Source organism: Hemicordylus capensis, chromosome 2 (assembly GCF_027244095.1).
Source record: "Hemicordylus capensis ecotype Gifberg chromosome 2, rHemCap1.1.pri, whole genome shotgun sequence".
Classification (NCBI taxonomy): domain Eukaryota; kingdom Metazoa; phylum Chordata; class Lepidosauria; order Squamata; family Cordylidae; genus Hemicordylus; species Hemicordylus capensis.
In genome coordinates, this window is record NC_069658.1 from 265,010,177 (window position 1) to 265,030,394 (window position 20,218).

At 42.9% G+C, this 20,218-nt stretch overlaps 1 protein-coding gene across 1 annotated transcript in view; it reads right to left on the reverse strand.

The window, feature by feature from the left end:
- Window positions 1-1,422: 1,422 nt before the first annotated feature.
- Window positions 1,423-20,218, reverse strand: part of LOC128343978 (kyphoscoliosis peptidase-like) — a 35,832-nt gene continuing 17,036 nt past the window's right edge. Inside the window, exons 4-14 of the mRNA XM_053293415.1 lie at window positions 19,865-19,927; window positions 17,411-17,473; window positions 16,390-16,467; window positions 16,079-16,120; window positions 15,347-15,409; window positions 14,165-14,247; window positions 11,970-12,078; window positions 9,252-9,369; window positions 7,287-7,475; window positions 6,075-6,265; window positions 1,423-4,657 (exon numbers count right to left, since the gene is read on the reverse strand). Coding sequence (XP_053149390.1) covers window positions 3,753-4,657; window positions 6,075-6,265; window positions 7,287-7,475; window positions 9,252-9,369; window positions 11,970-12,078; window positions 14,165-14,247; window positions 15,347-15,409; window positions 16,079-16,120; window positions 16,390-16,467; window positions 17,411-17,473; window positions 19,865-19,927 — 1,904 coding nt within the window. The 3' untranslated portion in view covers window positions 1,423-3,752. The remainder of the gene's footprint in view (window positions 4,658-6,074; window positions 6,266-7,286; window positions 7,476-9,251; window positions 9,370-11,969; window positions 12,079-14,164; window positions 14,248-15,346; window positions 15,410-16,078; window positions 16,121-16,389; window positions 16,468-17,410; window positions 17,474-19,864; window positions 19,928-20,218) is intronic.

Consider the following 20,218-nt stretch of genomic DNA (forward strand, 5'->3'; position numbering starts at 1 on the left):
CTACTCGGAGGCCTCTCTGGAGCCCCGCCCACCCGCCGATCAGCTGAGAGGTGGGGAGAGAAGAGCTCTGCAGTTTGCAGGCTGCTCAGATCTAGGCCTCGTGGATCCTAGGCCGGAGCTGGAGGCAAGTGGCTGAGGGGCCCTGGGGCTGGGCAGGTGGGAAATGGGGTGGGGTGGCAGGAACTGGCATGGTGCCCCCACCTCAGTGGCACCTAGGGCACCTGCCCTGCCCCCCCCCCCCGTTCCACCTGTGGTGAGGCCTGAGTTCAGGAGTCCTCCCAAGCTCCGTACCTGCTCCTTCTGGGGGAGTGTAACCCCATCCAGCACAGGAAGATCTAAATCATCCCTCAGATTCTGAGCCCCTACAATGTGCACCTCCGTCTTGCTTGGATTCAGTTTCAATTTGTTATCCCTCATCCAGTCCATTACTGCATGTAGGCAGGCATTTAGGGAATGAACGCTATTTCCTGATGATGCAAATGAAAAGGAGAAGTAGATTTGGGTGTCATCAGCATACTGATAACACCCAGCACCAAACCCTCCTGATGACCTCACCCAGCAGCTTCATGTAGATATTAAAAAGAATTGGTGACAGAATGGAGCCCTGAGGGACTCCATATAACAGCTCCCATTTTGAGGAGCAACTGGCACCAAGCTCCACCATCTGGAATCTACCCGAGAGATAGGAACGGAACCACTGCAAGGCAGTGCCCCCTATCCCCAACTCCCCGAGGCGATCCGTAAGGATACCATGGTCGATGGTATCAAATGCCGCCAATAGACCCCAAAGAACCAACAGAGTCACACTCCCTCTGTCAATTCCCCAGTAGAGGTTGTCCATCAGACTGACCAAGGCTGTCTCAACCCCATAGCCAGCTCTAAAGCCAGTTTGAAATGGGTCTAGATAATCAGTTTCCTCTAAGACCACCTGGAGCTGGTTGGCCACCATCCTCTCAATCACCTTGCCCAACCAAGGGAGATTGGAGATTGGCCTATAATATCCATCGCTAAGGGGTCCAGGGAAGGCTTCTTAAGAAGCAGTCTAACCATTGCCACCATCAAAGATGGAGGCACCCTACCCTCTCTCAGCGATGCATTGACGATATTAACTAGGCCACCTCTAACAATCTCCCTGCTAAATAGAAGCAGCCAAGTCGGGCAAGGATCCAGAGAACAAGTGGTAGGCCGTACCACCCCAAGCAGCTTGTCCACATCCTCAGGAGTCACAGTTTGAAACTGATTCAACCTAACACTCCAAGAGGGATTGCTGGACACCTCCGTCATAAGACTCTGCAGAAATAGTGGAGTCCTAGTCAGCCCAAATACAGGAGATTTTGTCCACAAAGTACCCATTAAAAGCATCACAGCAGAATTAATTGCCATATGTTGGTGCAAAATGTAAAACACAAGAATGAGCAAATGCAAGAGATTCACAATGCTTTATTGTACTTTATGGACAAGCGAAAAGATGTGTAATAAATAATGCATCTCAAGTAACAAGTTCAAGTTTTTAAAAAAAGTACTTGCAATGATCAGTCAGAAATGTGAGATTTGATTGCTGTTTCTGATTGTTATACAAAAAAATATCATTCTTCCTGCAAAGAGCTTAGAGCAGCTTACATCTCTCCCACCCATTTCATTTCTTTGAAAAACCCTATGTGAGGTAGTTTAAAGTAAGAGATGGTGAATGGCCCAGGCCCATCATACAAGAAACCAAAATGCCAAGTGGTTGCTTCACTTATCCCCAGCACAGTACTTCCAGTGACTGTTGCTGGTGTCTGTCTTGTGTTTCTTTTTAGAATGTGAGCCCTTTGGGGACAGGGAACCATCTTATTATTTATTATTTATTTCTTTGTGTAAACCGCCCTGACACATTTTTGGAAGGGTGGTATAGAAATCGAATTAATATATATATAATATATATCATCAGAAAGGGTGCACAGTGATGAGTATAATGATGAGGAAATATTGGATTTCAGATCAGATCAGAAAATTTAACATAATTAGAGCCCCATTAGATCAGATCACAGGCCCATCTAGACCATCATCCTGTTTCCCACAAGCCAACCAGATGCCTCCGGAAAGCAGGGCAATAGCCCTCTCCTCCAGGAGCCAATATTCTCTGAACCTGTTCGCTTGTATTGCCCTCACCCCCAGAAATTGCAGCCATGTTGGGGGAGGCTGATTCTGACTAGGACCATGGCACATAGGAAGGGGGAACGTAGTACTTTTCCATCACACCATATTTGATGTAAATAGTTGCTTTGGGGGCAGATAGCTGCTTCAGCAGAGCGGGTGGGTTTTCAGCAGGGAAACCAAACAATGAGAAAGAGCTAATTTTCTCCCTTCCCATGTGCCACAATCCCAATCAGAATTGAGGCCCCACAGCTGCTTTTAGTCAAATGCAAGGCACTTTCAATTTTAAGCATGCCTCTTATTGATAAGTGCATGTCCAGTTTGACCATAAGAATCGTAGGCAACCTTGGCCCTCTAGCTGTTATTGAACTACAACTCCCATCATATCCAGCCACATAATTGTATCTTGATAGCAGGAACCTTTAAATAACTCCCTCCAGTAATTGATCACTAGAGAAAGGAAGTTTGGTATAGGATGCTAATGCATAAAATGCCATAATATAAAATTATTTTAAATTTAAAGAAAGCTAATATGGATTTGTTGGAGAATGGAAGGTAGGAAGTCTTTGCCATTAAATAAAGTTATATACAAATAACATTTTATTTAATGGTAAAGACCTCCTACCATCTATTTTTTGCAAGATTTGTGCACACGTGTCTGAATATGGTGTGGAATTAAATAATCTCACATACACAGAGCCTCTGCAACACTTTCCTGTTATTATTGCTGAACTTTGCTTTCCGTATAGTTATTGCTTCCAATGCAGTTGGGATTTTCAGAAGGAGGCAGGGCATAATGTTCATCCCCAAGCAGTCTCTGAGAACCAAAAAGGTTTTCATCCTCCTAATTAAGACCAACTACATGTGATATTAAGCCAGTCATTGACAAGCAGCCATAATCCAAAAGTAAACTGGGAGCATTCCTTTTATATCATTAAAAATAAGTTATCGACAAGTCCGACCCAGACTGTTGCATGGCAAGTGATTCCATGCTGAAAATTGCCCCCTGAAGCAGCTATTTGCAGCAAAAGGCAGCTTTAGGCACAAATGGAGGAAGATTCAGTAATCTCCAGAACAGTTGCTAAGTACTGTTATGTGGTTTTTAAAATAAGAGTCTCAAACTCATGAGGGTATTCTTTTTTTAAAAAACTGCCATTTTTTGGTGTGTGTGTGTGTGTGTGTGTGTGTGTGTGTGTGTGTGTGTGTGTGTGTATATATATATATATATATATGTGTGTGTGTGTGTGTGTGTGTGTGTATGTGTGTGTATGTATGTATGTATATATACACACACACACACACACACTTATTTTTTAAGGAGGTTTTGCAGTGTGATTTTCGGTACAGGGATATATTTTTTAAAAAACAAAAAACTTGCCATGCACTGCACACCCAGGCTGGATCAGGCTCCTTGTGGCTTGTTTTTTATCATTATACATATATCTGAAAGAGATTTCATACTTGTTTTATTGATAGAGCACCTAAAATTCTGTGCCAGGGCTGCACCAGTGGTGCAGAAATTATGGTCATTCTGCTAATTCCCCAAGTTACAGGGGCTGTGTGTTATATAGATTCTATAACTCCACAGCCTATTTACCTAATTGCTTCTCTCTCACCTAGTGAGCTTCCACTTTGTACTCCAACAGAGACCAAGAGGTATTACTGTTGGCAGTTTTGAACACCCTGACTGTCACTTGTGAGCCAGCTGAGGTGTGACAAGCTCCCTCCCAAAATCCCTCCTGACTGAGACTCAGTGGGTACGTCTTTCCACATTCCACAGAGACCTTGGCTATACCAGGAAGTCTGAGCTTGAACTGCACCTTGCGGTTGGCTGGCAGTATACCAGCAAGAGGTGCTACCAGCTCATAGCCATCCTCCCAGTTTGTATAACTCTGCGGAAAGACTGGCCATCTCGCACTCCTGTTTGGACAGGAGAGGAGGTAGCTGAGGGCACAGTGATTGCCACTCTGATCAGATGCTTGCTTTGCCCAGATGTGAAGAGCAAAGTCACCAGCATGGGGGAGGTGAATCATTAACTCCACCTGGTTTCCTCGGCAGGTTTTCCAGATGTGTCGCCTCCTTGTAGCATCTGGCACGCTGCTGGTATCAGAGTCCAGTGTGGCAAAAACACCCAGATCTTCACTCTGAGTGAAAGTGACAACACAGCGCCCATCATCAGTATGGATGACTGGGTCAAGGGGCGAGGCCCTCAGAATCCCTTTCTCTTCGCTGTGCCAGCTGGGCCCCACAGGCTGGATGAGTGCTTTGGGCAAGTGGATGCTTTTGTTGACAGAGCTGCACTTCAGGGAATATTCTAACACATGACTGTAGTTTTCTCTCTTATCAGTGGAAGATTTGGCATAGATATCCAATTTATGAGTCCCTGTCCTTTGAGGATAGACTTCCAGCTTCATCCCATTCCTCTGTAGTGTCATTAAACAATGGTCATTTACCCCATTAAGTTTGGACAGGAAGAGTGCTGGAGAACGGTTCTCAATGAAAACAGTTGCTTTGCCATTTTCTGTGGGGGAAAAAAAAAATCTGCTTCAGTTAATCGCTATAAAAGCCATCCCATGAAATTACTTTCTTGAACAATTCTCAGATGCCTTAACGTGATCTAATGTGCAGCAGGGATTGTCAAAGCAGGCCAGGGGCAGTTCTGCTGCCTTAACCTTGACTCTGCCTACCATTTCAGACAAACATCTAGTGGGGAGAGAAAAGGGGTGGCAGGGAGAAGCAGCGGGAGAGAAAGGTAATATGGAGAGAAGCTGTAAAATAAATTTTACCCCTTCCTCTTCTTTGAGAACAGCAGATTGAAGAACTCAAAGGTTGTTGGGAAACATAGTCCTGCTATCAGTCCTGCAGGTTGCTGCTGGGAGACATTCAGACTACAACTCCCAGCAGCTCCCAAGCAGGGAATGCTGAGACTGGGCTGCTTGCCAGGAGTCACCCAAGCCTGGATGATGTGGTGAGCTGCCTCTGCCTTGGCCCCGCACCCAGAGCTTCCTAAGCGAAGGGAGCCAATCCAGCAAGAGTGGTGGGATAGGACAGGACAGGACAGGACAGGGCAGAGTCCCATGCTGTGTTAAGAGTCTGTATTAATGATTTAATAGAAAGCCTGCACCCTTTTAGGTCTTTGCACCCCGCCTTTTGTTTGCAAAAAAATAAAATCAGATAACCTGTAGGTTCTTGGTACAAAAATACAGGAAACAGTCATTCCCTCTCTCTTGAGAGGGAGAGGTGAGGTCTAGCCTCAGAGCCCACTTATTGCTTCCACCATTGCTCCTGCAAGCCCCTGAGTCTTCTCCTCTCTCTCCAGGCAACTCTGATACAGTGGCACAGCTACCTAAACACTGCATTCTGGATCACCAGCTTCTCCTGCCCTATGTATCGGTGAACACAAAATGCCAGTAGGCTGTTCCTCATTCCCACCATTATGAAGACATAGTGCTTGGAAGAAACAAGTTTTTAGAGTGGCACAAGTATGTTTTCACTTCTTAAAGTGTGTGATGCTGTCGGGTCGATTTCGACTCCTGGCACCCCACAGAGCCCTGTGGTTATCTTTGGTAGAATACAGGAGGGGTTTACCATTGCCTCCTCCCACGCAGTATGAGGTGATGCCTTTCAGAATCTTCCTATATCGCTGCTGCCTGATATGGGTGTCTCCCATAGTCTGAGAAACATACCCGCAGGGATTCGAACCGGCAGCCTTCTGCTTGTTAGTCATGCATTTCCCCGCTGTGCCACTTAAGGTGGCTACTTTCACTTCTTACTCCCTCAAAAAAAGGGGGGGTTAAGTTTGTGGGCAGTTTTTTCTTCTCTCAGATTCGTCTGTGCCTCCTGAGGAAATTGGCAACCCCTTGAAAAAAATGTAAGCTCATTATCAATGCAATCGTGCTAATAAAAAGGAAGAGACACTGAAAACTTGTTGGCATTACCTGTTTCAAAAACTGATGTTCCTGGGGATGCTGCAACTAGCCCCACAGAATAGAAGTCAGACCTGCACCGCACATTGTCTCCAAACTGTTGCAGCGTCAGAGGTGGTTCCAGAAGCTGCCACTTGTGGTCTTCAGGGAAGTGATCGTTAACAAACAGAGCAGGGTGGGTAAGGAAGTAAAACTCATTATATCTATAATGAAGAAGAAGTAGTAGAAATGGAATAGTGTAGCATTTCAGAACACCTTTAAATCAGCAGCAGAGATAAAAAGGCAAAGCCATCTGAGGAAGCGTGTTAAAACCTATGGTCTGGGCACACTCCACTGGGAAGCTCTCTTGTGCAAGCCTCATTAAAATGAACTGGAACCACTCGAGAACATTTGTCCTCTTGTACAGTAACACAGTTCCCATTTATGTCGATGGGGCACATGCAGGAGAACTTCCTGGTGGTTTGGGCCCTCCTCATTTCCAAAATATTATGTGAGGAAAGTTTACAATCCCCTTATCTTTTTGCACTGAAATTAGGTGGCAATATTGCACCAAATATAGTACTAACTTTTTCTGAATATCCCCAACGGTCAACTTAGTCAAAAATACGACAACATCATGCAAGGTGTATGGTAGGGATGCCCAACTTTGGCCCTCCTGCAACTCCTATAATCCCTGACTGCTGGCCAGCTGGGGATTGTGGGAACCGTAGTCCAAAAGCAGCTGGAGGGTCAAAGTTGTGCAGCCCAGTGTGGTGTGCCAATGTGATTCACAGGAACCGCCTCCAAGATTCCCGAATCTGTGCCGATATTGCAGATGTACAGACGGAGGGTCCAGCCCTCTTGCATATGCATTTTAAACCCCAGAACTAATAATTAATGGAGGATTGTCAAAGGCTGCCGACACCTCCCCAGCCCCGCTCCCACTCCATGCTGATGGCTTAATTTCATCTGCATCTACTTATAAATGGTCTACCCTGTGGCCACTGAGTCACAACTTCTAGCAACTGGTCTTTGCAAAAAAATGAACATACATACAACAAAAGTAAGCTTTGCCTTCACTGCCTGACATGAGGATGTTTTACTCAAAGTAGTCCCAAATTAAAAAGACAAGCTAGGCTAAGTTCGCCTTTCAATTTCAATGGGACTACTTTGAGTAATTTTCTTCATCATGTCAGACATTGTCTCATATCTTGTGACTAGTCTTTTGACTGCCCACCAACATACCTGAAAGTGAACTGCCGACAAGAGTCATCCACACTGCCACTTCCCCAGGTGCTGTCCAACAGGTGCCACCTTCCATCAAGATAAACTGCATTCCAAGCATGATCACTATCCCCCGTCATGGCCTGGCCTAGACTGTAGCTATATCCTTTGGAGAAGCCTGACAGTGTCTTGCATTGTATCCCTGCAATACTGAGGGAAAGAAGTGTATTGAGAAATGCCACTGAAGTAAAGAAGACTATAGTTGCTCCCGCACAGACTGTTTAGTCTAGAATGGACAACTTTTATACACTCAGGTTTTACAGAGGACATTTTGCCAGTCTGTGGCATCCCAGTGTATACCATGCTGTCCTCCCTTCTTTTTGCATTTGCAGTTGTTTTGGATGCAAATAGGAAACCAGCAATTGGTGTTTTCCAAGTCCGACCAGGCAGCAGCGTACTTCCCTGCCGCCCTGTTTGCTCTTCAGCCGGAAGTAGCTGGTGCACACGACATGTGCGCACATGCGCCCAATACTTCCAGCCACTTCTGGCCGAAGAAGAAGGGGTGGCAGGGAGGTATGCTGCCCCCCCCCCGAGGGATTGTGCAAAACTCCAGTGCCGGCGGGGAGAGGGGTAAGTGAACCCTCCGCCACCCTTAAAGTCCTACCCCCCCACCCCTTTGAAGCACCCCCACCCGGTTCCATGCACATCCCTACCCCCCAACCCACAAACCACTGGGTACTCAGTTTATATTTAGGAATTGTTGAGCTGTTTAGATTCTTTAGTGTGTAATGAATCCTCAGAGGGATTCATTATGATGAAAGGTTATTAGACACCAAACAGTCAAAACACTTGAAAAAATTCCTAGGACATAAACTGAGTAGCACCCCACTGCCTTGCAGGTGGGAATGGGATGTAGTTGGCACATGGCGGTTGACAATTGGTACTGTCCAAAGACAGTCAAAATGAACAGAAGAAATGAAGATGTGTAATGAATCTTCATAGGGATTCACTGAGGAAAGGCTATTATACACCAAAGAATCCAAACACTTGAAAAATAGTGACCACACATTTTGCTCCATAACTCAACTTCTACAAGGGCTAGAGCTTAGTTTTTAGTTTTTTGGTTTTTTTAATGAAAGCTGGGAATCTGGGGGAAATGATAGGAGGAATCCAAATCTTGAAGCTATTCGAATCGAAGATGGTACGATTCAATTTGGACCCAAATCTAGCCAATGGACCACAGGGGCTATTTGTTCTAGCCAATGGACCACAGGGGCTAATTGATTTGTACAAATTGATTTGTACCAATCAATTTGTACCCGAATTGATTCTCACATCCCTACTGACTAATTGCAACAATTCAGCAATGCAACTGTCAAAGCAGCTTAACAGAAAGCTGCTACCTAATTGCTTGAAATTAAAAGAGCCAAAAGGTAGCTACAAATTAAAGGAATAGCTGCAGGAAGATGAAAGCCTTTTGGTAAACAGGACTTTCTTCTGAGAAACATATTACACATAATATTGCCAGATCTGGGGGCAGGGGGAATAGTGTTGTATTTTGTCATGTGGAACCACTGTTTTTAATTCTCCTTCCAGCAAATCAGAAAAGCAATGTCTCAGCAGTGCTAAAGGGATCGCTGATATTGAAGGAACCTCTCTCATTTATTTTTATCTAGGCAGGGCTCAGGATATGTTGCAACTATACCACAGGTACAGAAATTGTTATTAGGAGTAGCACTGGGCAGTCTAAGAATCTCAGCTTACATCTTGAAAGAAGTAAATATATACAAATGTGCTTAAGGAGTTCACAAACATCACAGGAGAATCCTGTTTGAATACACCCAAGTTAGAATAGAGACCAGAATCAGGGCAAATGGTGTGGTGTGGTGGGGGCGGGGTGGGGTGGGCTGGGCTGGCAGATCATTATTGATCTGGTGATCCAGTTGGTTCTATTAGACCTGTTCCATCAGAAACAGTGCAAATTACCTGCACATTTGTTCAAAAAGCCCAGCATATCCGGCACAAACACTCTTTCCAGATCGAAGGACATCTTCTGGTTTACAAGATCTCTTTGCTTTATTATGGAAGCCTTCCACATCATATTCTGGAGAATTAAGCACAATATTTGGCTGATCATAATAAAACTACTGCGCTGCTAAGTTGTGGATCTTTTTTTCCTCCCCCAGCTAGACTAGCACAGCTGCTTATGATTTTTTGCGCTTTGGAAAATACTGCTATTCGCTACCCGAGAACAATTTTTAAAATAGTCATAGATTTTCTACTACCTCATGATGGGACTTAACATTTGAGAGGTTAAATGTCCTGCAATTACTAGGAAATGCCAACCAAATCTACAGATTAATTAGTTCACTAATCACTGATGATGATGGGGGGGCACTGAGTTTTTCTTCCTCAAAACTGTTCCCTATGTATCATTCTGATGGTGACTAGTTGGAAGCATCTTTTTCCACTGTTTAATTAAGATACAGGAGAACCTCAGTATTTGCAAGGGTTCCATTCTCTGCTACTACCGCGGATACGGAGCTCGTGAATACTGGGTTATTGTTGCAATGAGATCATGAGGGTTAGATTCCAGAAGAGGAAAATCACCATTTTAAAGAGGTTTTTCTCTTTTAGACAGGGCTAAAAATCCCTAGAAATGCAAGGGGGTGGCCTAATGTGCTCCATTGGCCCCCAGCAATCCAGGAATGGCCCCCAGGAGTAAAAAATCAGCCAAAAATCCCAATTTCTTGCCCATTTTTTAAAACAGGGCTAAGAGGCCCTAGAAATATGAGGGGAGCCTACCATGCTCCAAGGATCCCCAGCAGTCAAGCAATGCCCCCAACAGTTGAAAATCAGCTGAAAATCGCCATTTTTGCCCCCTTTAAAAAGAATGAGCCATAAAATGGCTCCCTATGTCAAAATAGAGGCCGGATCTAACCTTTTTTTTTGCCTCCGTGTATACCGAGGTAGGGTGTCTATTACCCGACCTCGGATATGCAAAATTGCGGATAGTTAACCGGCGATTAATGAGGTTCTCCTGAAGTACCTTTGAAGGTAATTTTCTATGCAACGATGTTGTTTAGTGATTATTTCTACTGAATTTCCTGAAAGCATCATCTGCATTACAATCCTCATGTTTAATAGCTTAATCTGTTATTTACCAGTATTTACATCCACCACACCAATCAGGACTTCTTCTTTAGTTGTTTCTCCTATTGGAGGTTAGCGATCATTAAGGCTACTTGATCTTTTGACACTGCATCTCTAAATAGTGACCCAGTGCTTCTACCATACCAGTCTCAAAGGTTTTTCAACCATAATGTTTTCCTTCTTCCTGCCTTTCTCCTGCCCTCGATCTTTCCTTGAAGTATTAATTGCAGAAGATGATATCTCTGATGCTTCATTATATGCCCCAAATTTTCCAGTTTCCTTTCTTTTATTGTTCTTAAAATTTCCATGTTGTTATTCATTCTTCGCAGAATTTCTAAACTGGTGACTCTATCTACCTAGGATATTTACAACGTTCTTCTATATATCCAGGTTTCAAAAGCCTCAAGCCTCTTACACATATCTTTGGTGAGCATCCAACTTTCCATTCCATAAAGCAAGATTGGGAAAACATAACACTTAGTCATTCTGATCCTTAAATTCAAATTAAATCCATGGTTACATAATAATTTTTTCATTTTAGCAAAAGTACCCCTTACTTGCTCTATTCTTAATTGTATTTCTTGTATATTATCCCATTTATTATTTAACCTGCAACCGAAATACTTCTATAGTAATGTTACTATATCAAATACATTATTTTCCTCTAGAATATCTAGCCTATCAGGCTACTCCTTTGTAATGACCATGACTTTAGTTTTCTTGGTATTAATGATCAGGTCAGGACATGCAAGGAGAATTACAAATTTACAGAATGCAATTTTTAAAGTGCAATCTAAATCTGAACTGAATTCCATTCTCTCATAGCCAAACATGCCCTAACCATCCACACAAGCTCTAGCCCAGGGTACTGTGTGCAAATGGAGCTCCCAAGGTTGGCTCTTCAAGGCAAGTAGCCTATTTGTGCATCTTCCATAGCTGGCAACAGGACTCCAGCCTCTACTGGACACCTCATATTTAGAAGGGGATGCCAATCAATTCTCTTGCCTAAGCAGATCAGTCAAAAATACTGCCTGGTTCAAATCAACATTTGAAGCATCTTAACCCTTGTTGCCAGATAATTCTGATGCAATTTCATGGGGTCCAACTCTGAAAATATGCATTACTGTTCTACAGAAAACATTTAGCTGTTAAGTCTGTGGGTCATACAAAAACTGGACAAAATCCTCAGTAACAGGTTCTTTATTAACAGAGAGCTCCTATAGGCAGCCAGCAGCTTCTTAAAGCGAAACAACAGAAGCCCCCTAGAGGCTTGGAATGGCAGAGCATACACAACAGTAGCCAGCAGCCCAGGCTTAGCTCCTGATGTTGTGAAGATTTATTTCCAGCATTAAAAACAAGGTTCCCCCCCCCCCCTCCCCGGAAGGATCCCTGTTCCTCTGACAGGCGCATGACAGACAGATGTTCAACAGCAGTTCACCACCCAAGCATGGAGCCACAATGATAAGAAGTGTTGGTTGTTGAGTGCCTGTCTTATGTGGCTGTCAGAGGCATGGAGTGTCTGTCACAGGAAAGGCAGGCAATCTTTCCTACCTATATGATGGCAAATCCACATCCAGATGGCTCGGACTTTCTCCAGGTCACTGCGGGCTTCCTGGAGCAGGACGCTTACCAGGTTTTCCACACTGTTCCTAACACTCACCTATTTTGTAAAGAGTGAAGAGAAATTAACATGGAGGATGGCTAACTACTCTAGGCCTGCGACCTGATTAAGGGAATCCTGGTTGATTTGTTGCATGAACTGCAGCCAATTCATCAGCATTGCATAACATTTACCTCTGAGGAAAAATACTGCTTTTGAAGTTAGAAGCATACTTTCTTTGCTTTTAGACAGTGCATGCCTGTGCCATTTTCACCACTGAAATAGTGAAAAGGTGTTCTTGCCTTCACAGTGAAAATAAATAAAGCCACAATAAAGATGAACTAAAATGACCCCACTGCTGCAAGGTGAATAGATCTAGATAGCAGCATTATTATTATTCTAGCAATTATTTATGGTTGACTTGATGGGCAGCCTTCCATCGATGGCCCAACTTCAAAGGCAGCCCCAACAGTGTGGTGACAGGGCTGCTGTGGGCCTTTGAACAGCTCCCAGGGAGCAGCACACACAGCACTCCTTCCGTTGCTTCCAATGGAAAGGAGCACTATACTGCTGCCCAGAGGGGGTTTTAAGTCATTCCACATCGCTACACTATCAGAGCTGCCTTGGAAGTTACACTGCAGCCCCAGCGGGTTCCTACCATCCATGGAGGGTTGCCTGTCATAAGAACAGCCCTGCTGTGATCAGACCCAAGGCCCATCTAGTCCAGCATCCTGTTTCACACAGTGGCCCTGACATCAATGGAAGGCAGCCATTATTATTATTGTCAGAGTTGCTTTCATATGGCCAGCCAGTTCAAATAATTGGTTTGGTTTTTTGTAATTTGGTTTGAGGTCAAATCAAATTGCAAAAAGCAGGCATGGATTGTCCCCTTTGCTAAGCAAGGCCCACCCTGGTTTGGATTTGAATGGGAGACTGCATGTGAGCAAAGTAAGATATTCCCCTTAGGGGATGGGGCCACTCTGGGAAGAGCAGAAGGTTCCAAGTTCCTTCCATTGCATCTCCCAAGATAGGGCTGTAACCTTGAAGAATCTGCTGCCAGTCTGTGTAGACAATACTGACCTAGATGGACCAATGGTCTAACTCAGTAGAAGGCAGCTTCCTATGTTCCTATGGCCAATAGCAATCAGGAATCCCAGTCTGGATCTGTGCCTTTGTGCGGAGGCTAATGCCTTGCTCCTTTATGAAAGAAGTTTAGTTCAGAATATTTAGATATTGGTTTTCAATAACAAAAAAGGCACAAAGCAGTTTACATAGCAGAGGAAATGGGTTCCCTGTCCCAAAGGGGCTAACAATTTTTTAAATAAATAAACAAAGTGGAGTGGGGAAATTCTAGTAACAGCCACTGGAAGAGGTGCTGTGCTGTAATGAATCTCAAAAGATGATTCCCTCACCCCAAAGGGCTCACATTTTAAAAAGAAATACAAGAGAAACTTTCTGCTCTTCCAAGAGCAGCTCTATCCCCTGAGGGAAATATCTTAAAGTGCTCACACTTCTAGTCTCCCATTCATATATAACCGGGGCAGACCCTGCTTAGCTAAGGGGACAAGTCATGCTTCCTACCACAAGACCAGCTCTCTTCCCTAGGTTCAGCCCCCGGCAGCATCTCCAGGTAGGGCTGGGAAAGACCCCAGTCCGGAGCCCTGGAGAGCCGCACACATGCTTAACCTAATGTGTAGTCTGACCCACAGTAAAATCAGCTTAAGTCTGAGCCAGCATGGTGTAGTGGTTAGAGTGCTAGGCTAGGACCGGGGAGACATGAGTTCAAATCCCCATTCAGCCATGAAACTAGCTGGGTGACTGACTCTGGGCCAGTCACTTCTCTCTCAACCTATCCTACTTCACCGGGTTGTTGTGAGGAGAAACTCAAGTATGCGCTTTGAGCTCCTTGGAGGAAGAGCGGAATATAAATGTAAATTTTTATATGTGTGTGTGTGTGTGTGTGTGTATATATATATATATATATATATATATATATATATATATATATATATATGTGAATGATTTAGGTATTATTACGAAACAGACGTGAGACTCCCAAATCGAATTCCAGATCTATATGGAGTGCCTCAATGGATCTATATGGAGTGCCTAACAGGACTGTGTGCCACAATAAGATATGGCTTACCTTAGATGCATAAGCATCCAGTCTTTTAAACTGTTGCAAGTCTATTGGCATTGACTTCAGGCTGAATTTGTCCCAAGGGTAAGCTGCAAGCAAACACAAAAATCACTGTTTTATAAACAGAGCTATACTGTCAACTCAATATTTCCAAGTATATTGTAAGAGAAAAGACCATGATGTGATTTTAAGTATCTGAGTGATGGACTGTAAAGTAAAGTAAAATTATGCCGTCAGGTCAGTGTTGACACCTGGGGACCACAGAGCCATGTGGTTTTCTTTAGTAGAATACAGGAGGTGCTTACTATTGCCATCTGAGTATGAGATGATGCCTTTCAGAGTTTCCCATAGTCTGGGAAACATACCAGTGGGGATTCGAAACAGCAACCTCTTGCTCCCTAGGCATGTTACTTCCCCACTGCACCATTAGGTGGCTCAGATCAACTGTAGAGAACTAAAAAGACTGTAAAATGGGGGGTTGTCCTACTGTCCCCTCTTATTTGTTTGTTTGCTTGTTTATTTATTTATTTTTGTTTTAAAGTTTTTAGTTTTAGAATTTTTATCTATATTTGTTTTAATTGTGTTTTAAATTGTGAACTGTCCAAAGATTTGCATATGGGGCCATACAGAAATGCAAAATATAATAAATAAAAGCAGCAGGGAGCAAAGGCACATCATGTAAATAGTTGCCACTGTTACTTGGATTACAATGGTTTAAATGGCTACTGTCGGAGGCAGAGTGCTGGACTAGATGGACCTTCCCTCTTATCTAGCAGAACCATTCCACAGAACATTTTGCTTCTTGGACTAATCAAAGCAGACAATCTGGTGGTGAGGATGAAGAGGCGGTTGCATCTCTTGAAGCAACTGTGGGATCCTCCTTAGGAAAGCACATTGAACCAGCTGGTTTTAAAATAATAGGTACCTGCCATCTCTACACCCGGCCATGTCAAAGTACCACTCAATCCCTGTTGGCCCGATAAAATATCCATTCACTTCAATGGGAGTTAATCTGGAAGCTCTTTTTGAGGATTACAAGGTAACATGACATCAAAGGTCAGTGCAGCTATTTACCTTATCATCCTTACCCTCCAAAAATCTTAAGGCTCATTTGAGGAGTCTCTACTAAGACACAGAGGATGGCATACAGCTATGCATATGTGGCCAGAATGAGAAACTGATATTTACCATACAGATCTCGTCTCACAGTTGGTCTTTCCTTTGGTCTTTCTTCTCTGTCATCTTGAAAGCCTACATGAAAAGTCATAGTTGGGATGAGACCAGCAATAAGGAGAAAATAGAGCTGCAGAATTAAATCCTGTTTATGACAAAATGAGTGTGAGCACTGAAAGATATTCCCCTCAGGGGATGGAGCCACTCTGGGAAGGACAGAAGGTTCCAAGTTCCCTCTCTGGCATCTCCAAGATAGGGCTGAGAGATTCCTGCCTGCAACCTTGCAGAAGCTGCTGCCAGTCTGTGAAGACAATACTGAGCTAGATAGACCAGTGGTCTGACTCAGTACATGGCAGCTTCCTATGTTCCTAAGTGAGAGTAGCAGGACTATCCATGCAAAATGTGGTATGTGCAGGTCAGTGGGAAGTATCTTATTCAGAATTTCTTCTAAAAATACTTAGAATTGTTTTTAACCTTTCCCTGAACAAACAGCCATGTCTGAAAGAGCATATGGTCTTCCCTTCCAAGTTACAGCCTCCATGGCTGCTTTAGGTGCAAAACATTTTTTAAAATACATAAGATTTAGCATCATGTATAGTTAGACTTCAGCCAACACGCTGGTGACACCTGGCTGGCTTCTCTACTGCTCTAAGATTTTTCACCAGAAATTATGTCCTGGTCTTATCTATGAGATAAAACTACAACAGCTTTCTCTTGCCCAAATCTACAGCCTCATAGAGGCCTTACCTTTGTTTTCTTGCCCTGTCACAATGGGAAGTACTCGAATTCCTGCAACAACCCCAGAAAACAGCAAAGAATTGGTCAAGATTTACTGAAGCATCTATATGCATCATTAATCTCATAAATGCAAACTGGAATTCTGCGCTGTATATATTGGTTGATAACCAGTATTCATATTAATGCAGATGAAAACACAGCCTTCACATACAATATATCAGCTAATAGAATGGTGTCATGACTCCACTGATCCTGCAAAGATGCTGTACAAAGAAAGATAACTGGCACTTTTTCTTTTCTTTTTTAAGGCAGGAACCAACCTTTTCTGAAGGAAACCTTATTTTCTAACTTTGGTGTGTTGTGTCTAGGATGAATTTCTACAGTGACTTGATGATATCCTGGAATGGAGAAGGAAAGAAAAAACCAGCAGAACTCAGAGGCAAGAAGCTGAGCCAACTAGTAAAAACATAGAAAGGCAATAGAAAACATTAGACTTCAAAGTGTTATTCCCATGTCACTTTTGAAAATAAAGTCTGCTTTCTGCAAAGGCAAATGTTTCATTCCTCAGTGTAGCTTTTAAAATAATGTAATATTCAGCTTAGCAAGGTAAAATTCAAATATAGTAGTTGAACCACTGAATATGCAATGTGGAAACCCTTGTTCGCACATCACGGGCAATGTAAGTAAAATAAATGCATTGTTTTAATTTTATCAGTGATCATGCTTATTGAACATTCTGCATAAGGCTGAGCTAAAATGACTCACTGTTTTATGCAAATATTATTGGCACCGTTAACATTATTTGATAAAGCTTTATGACTTATGTTTTACACTCCTTGAAAAAAAGTTTGCATATTTATTTAAACTGCAGTCACTTGCTCTCACATTATCAGATAACTCTGATTGGCTAGCTAGCGTAGAAATATTATTCCACTGACTGCATGATCCCTGGATGGGATCACATGTGACATTAATCCAGGAAGAGAGAAGAAAAATAAGCAAGAACAAAAAAATAGCATTATAGAAGCAACAGACACGAATCAATGATGGTGCCAGACAGGTCTGGGAATTGAAAGTCAAAAATATTCCGTGCAACCTTAACTCTTTAATATATTGACTGTATGACTTCTGGACACTTTCAGGACAAGCTTTCAATTTTGAGCTGCTCTGGATTAAGATTCACCAAAACACAACATTTGTATTTTCACTGGCTCACACCATTAGATTGTGAATTATTTTGGGAAAGCATTACCTATCTTTTTGCCATGTCAACTGCTTCAATACATTTTTTTGTTGAAAAGTACTATATCAATATTAATAATGGCAGTAGCAGCAATATACCTTGATCGGGCTCAAAGGTAGCATTTGAATGCCCCTCATCATAGTGTGTCTCAACTGTCCGGCCTGTTTGAGCAAAGAAAAAAGCATCTCAGAATCTAGAAAGCGATTAGATTAAAAATCACACAGTCAGAAAGGAACTGGTGGGCTATCTCATCAAACCTTCTGACCTCAGGCAGAACCCAAGCTGATGTGTCCTGAGCTAAAACCTTCCTGTGAAGAAAGGGCTCCTTTAAATCAGACCAGAGCTTTCCTTTATTCTAAATTCCATTTTGAGCCTTCTCTGCCTCATGCAACAGCATGCTGGCTATCCTGTGTAATTTCCTGATTGTCAGAAACAGCCAGAAGGGGAGAATGGGCAAGATATTATTTTATTTATTTATTTATCCTATTTCTGTACCGCCTGATAAAGACATTTGTGGTGAACTGGTGTGTGGAAATTTCCTTTCCTTACTCAGGCCAGTCAACGAATAAACTGGCTGAACTGGTTTTAACCAGCTCTTAGCAGCCTTCTCAGTCAATTAGCTCAGAAATGACTCCTATCAGCGATGAGTCATTTCCACAGCCAGCTCAGAGAAGCTGCCTATGAACCATTACAAATCCTTAACTTTCAAAACCCAGAAAGCTAGGGGAAAGGTTCTGGTAAACCTAGAAGTTCTGGTAGATTACTACTGCCACCAAGCACTCTAAGGCTTTCAGAGAATCCGACTGTTAGACTAGAGCGCTTTAGTCCAGAGTCTCTCTGTAACTAGGCACTGGGCAAATACAAATAAAAAATGCTCCCCCTTGCTAATAGCAAGAATAAAACCAATTGCTCTCCCAGGCATCTGCCTGCCCATGGAGTTAATTGTTAATTTGGCCAAGCTCTCTTTGAGACACTTTGAGATGCACACCAGAGAAAATCCCCCTCCTCCTGCTGGGTTAATAACCAACCCTCTGAGGCTTGTAAAAAGAACAGAGGGGGAAAACTTTTATTCAATTACAACAAACTGGTTCCATCTGAAGCTTTTTAGCTTTTTAGATACACTTAAAAATACTTAATTGGTTACAGGAATACTTCAAAAGTGTCCAGATTATTCTGAGGCGGCACACTTTGAAATCTTAGTTACTCAGTTGCAAAGAACAAATATTTAGGAAAATGCAAAACACACACACAAAGAAATATAAATTCCTGATGCGAAGTCCTGGCTTCTTGTCCTTGAATTCACCAAACTCCTGATGAGAATCAAGCCTCCTGCAATCCTGTCTTACAAGGATCTATAGTCATCCTTCTGCAGTGAAACTCCCTTGCCACATGGCCTCCTCCATGCTCCTGCCAGCACAGACTTCTTTGCTCCTTCCCAGAATTCCCTCTGCAACTTTCAGGTCCCACCCACCTGGTGGACTGATTGGTTGAGCCCTGGAGTTCACCAACCTGTCAGTCAAGACAAGGGTTCACTTCCTGTTAACAAGAGCGTGGGGAGACTGGTCACTACAACATTATATAAAATGGCTCCCCATTGCTCGACAGGACCTGTAAGTCATCAAGTAAATAGCTTTCTATAGTTTGGGCCAGCTTGCCTGTCAATGTATAATGGCAGAGTCTGAGACTTTCAAAGACCTGAGCCATTTCCCCAAGCCAGATGGGTCAACACATACCCTTCTGAGTTCTACTTACCAGACCTGGAAAAGCACAAAACCCTTCTGTATAAAAGCTAAGCAGGATTTTTTGTCTATGGTTGTTGCTGTTGTTGTTCCTGGGTAGGGACTCTTGAGAAGGAGGGAGTCCAGCTCTCAGACTCCAGAGTTCCTGCAACTGTGAAGAGTTCTTTGTTCCCCATGGGACAAAGGCAGATCATCATGCAGATAGCTTCTAATTTTTAAAGATGTATTTTTTGTAACCAAGACTCTTAGCCTCCTGACTTAACAAGAGCACAAGTCAGGAAGAAAGGTAATATGCATATATATATATATATATATATATATATATATATATATATATATATATATATGAGAGCATCTGCTTTTACAGTTTTTAACTGCCTGTAAATTGTTCCTTTTATATTTACTAAAATAAACTAGATATTTATTTGCTTTAAAATCTTACCTTGTCTGCACTGGAATTACTCAGTTCATCCTTCCCCATGCCTGCTAAGTCACACACTACTTTAAGTGGTTTTCAGACATTTTGGATATAATTTTGAATTCACTCGTTTTGGGCTGAACAGGGAAGAATTTCTCTCACTACTGATAGAGTTAAAACAGACCCTGGGGGCACAGTGAGGCCAGCTGGACTCCAGGCCGTCCATGACACTTCCACTGTGGCTTTGTTGAATGTGTTGTTGTTGTTGTTGTTGTTGTTGTTTATTATTATTATTATTATTATTATTATTATTATTATTATTATTATTATTAAATAAAAACAAACCAGTCAATAACACCTGTCTGACTGTGTAAACAAGAAATAATAATAATAACCTTGATCAGGCTTAAAGGTAACATCTGGGTGACATCCATCATTGTGTGGCTCAGTTGTCCGGCCTGTTTCAGCAAAGAAAAAAAGCATGTCAGAGGATGGAAAACAAATGGATCAAAAAGTGTATGGTCAAAAAGGAGCCAGTGGGCTATCTCATCAAACCTTCTGTCCTCAGACAGAACCCAAGCTGGTGTGGCCTGGGCTAAAACCATACAGCCTCCACTATGGCTTTGTTGTAATAATACCAACTAGCTGAACTGCGCCACTAGTCTCTCCTCACCGCTTCCCCCCTCCCTTCCACCCCAGTCAACTCCCCGTCATTTTCACCCAATGGCCACCTCCTCTGCCAGGGCCCG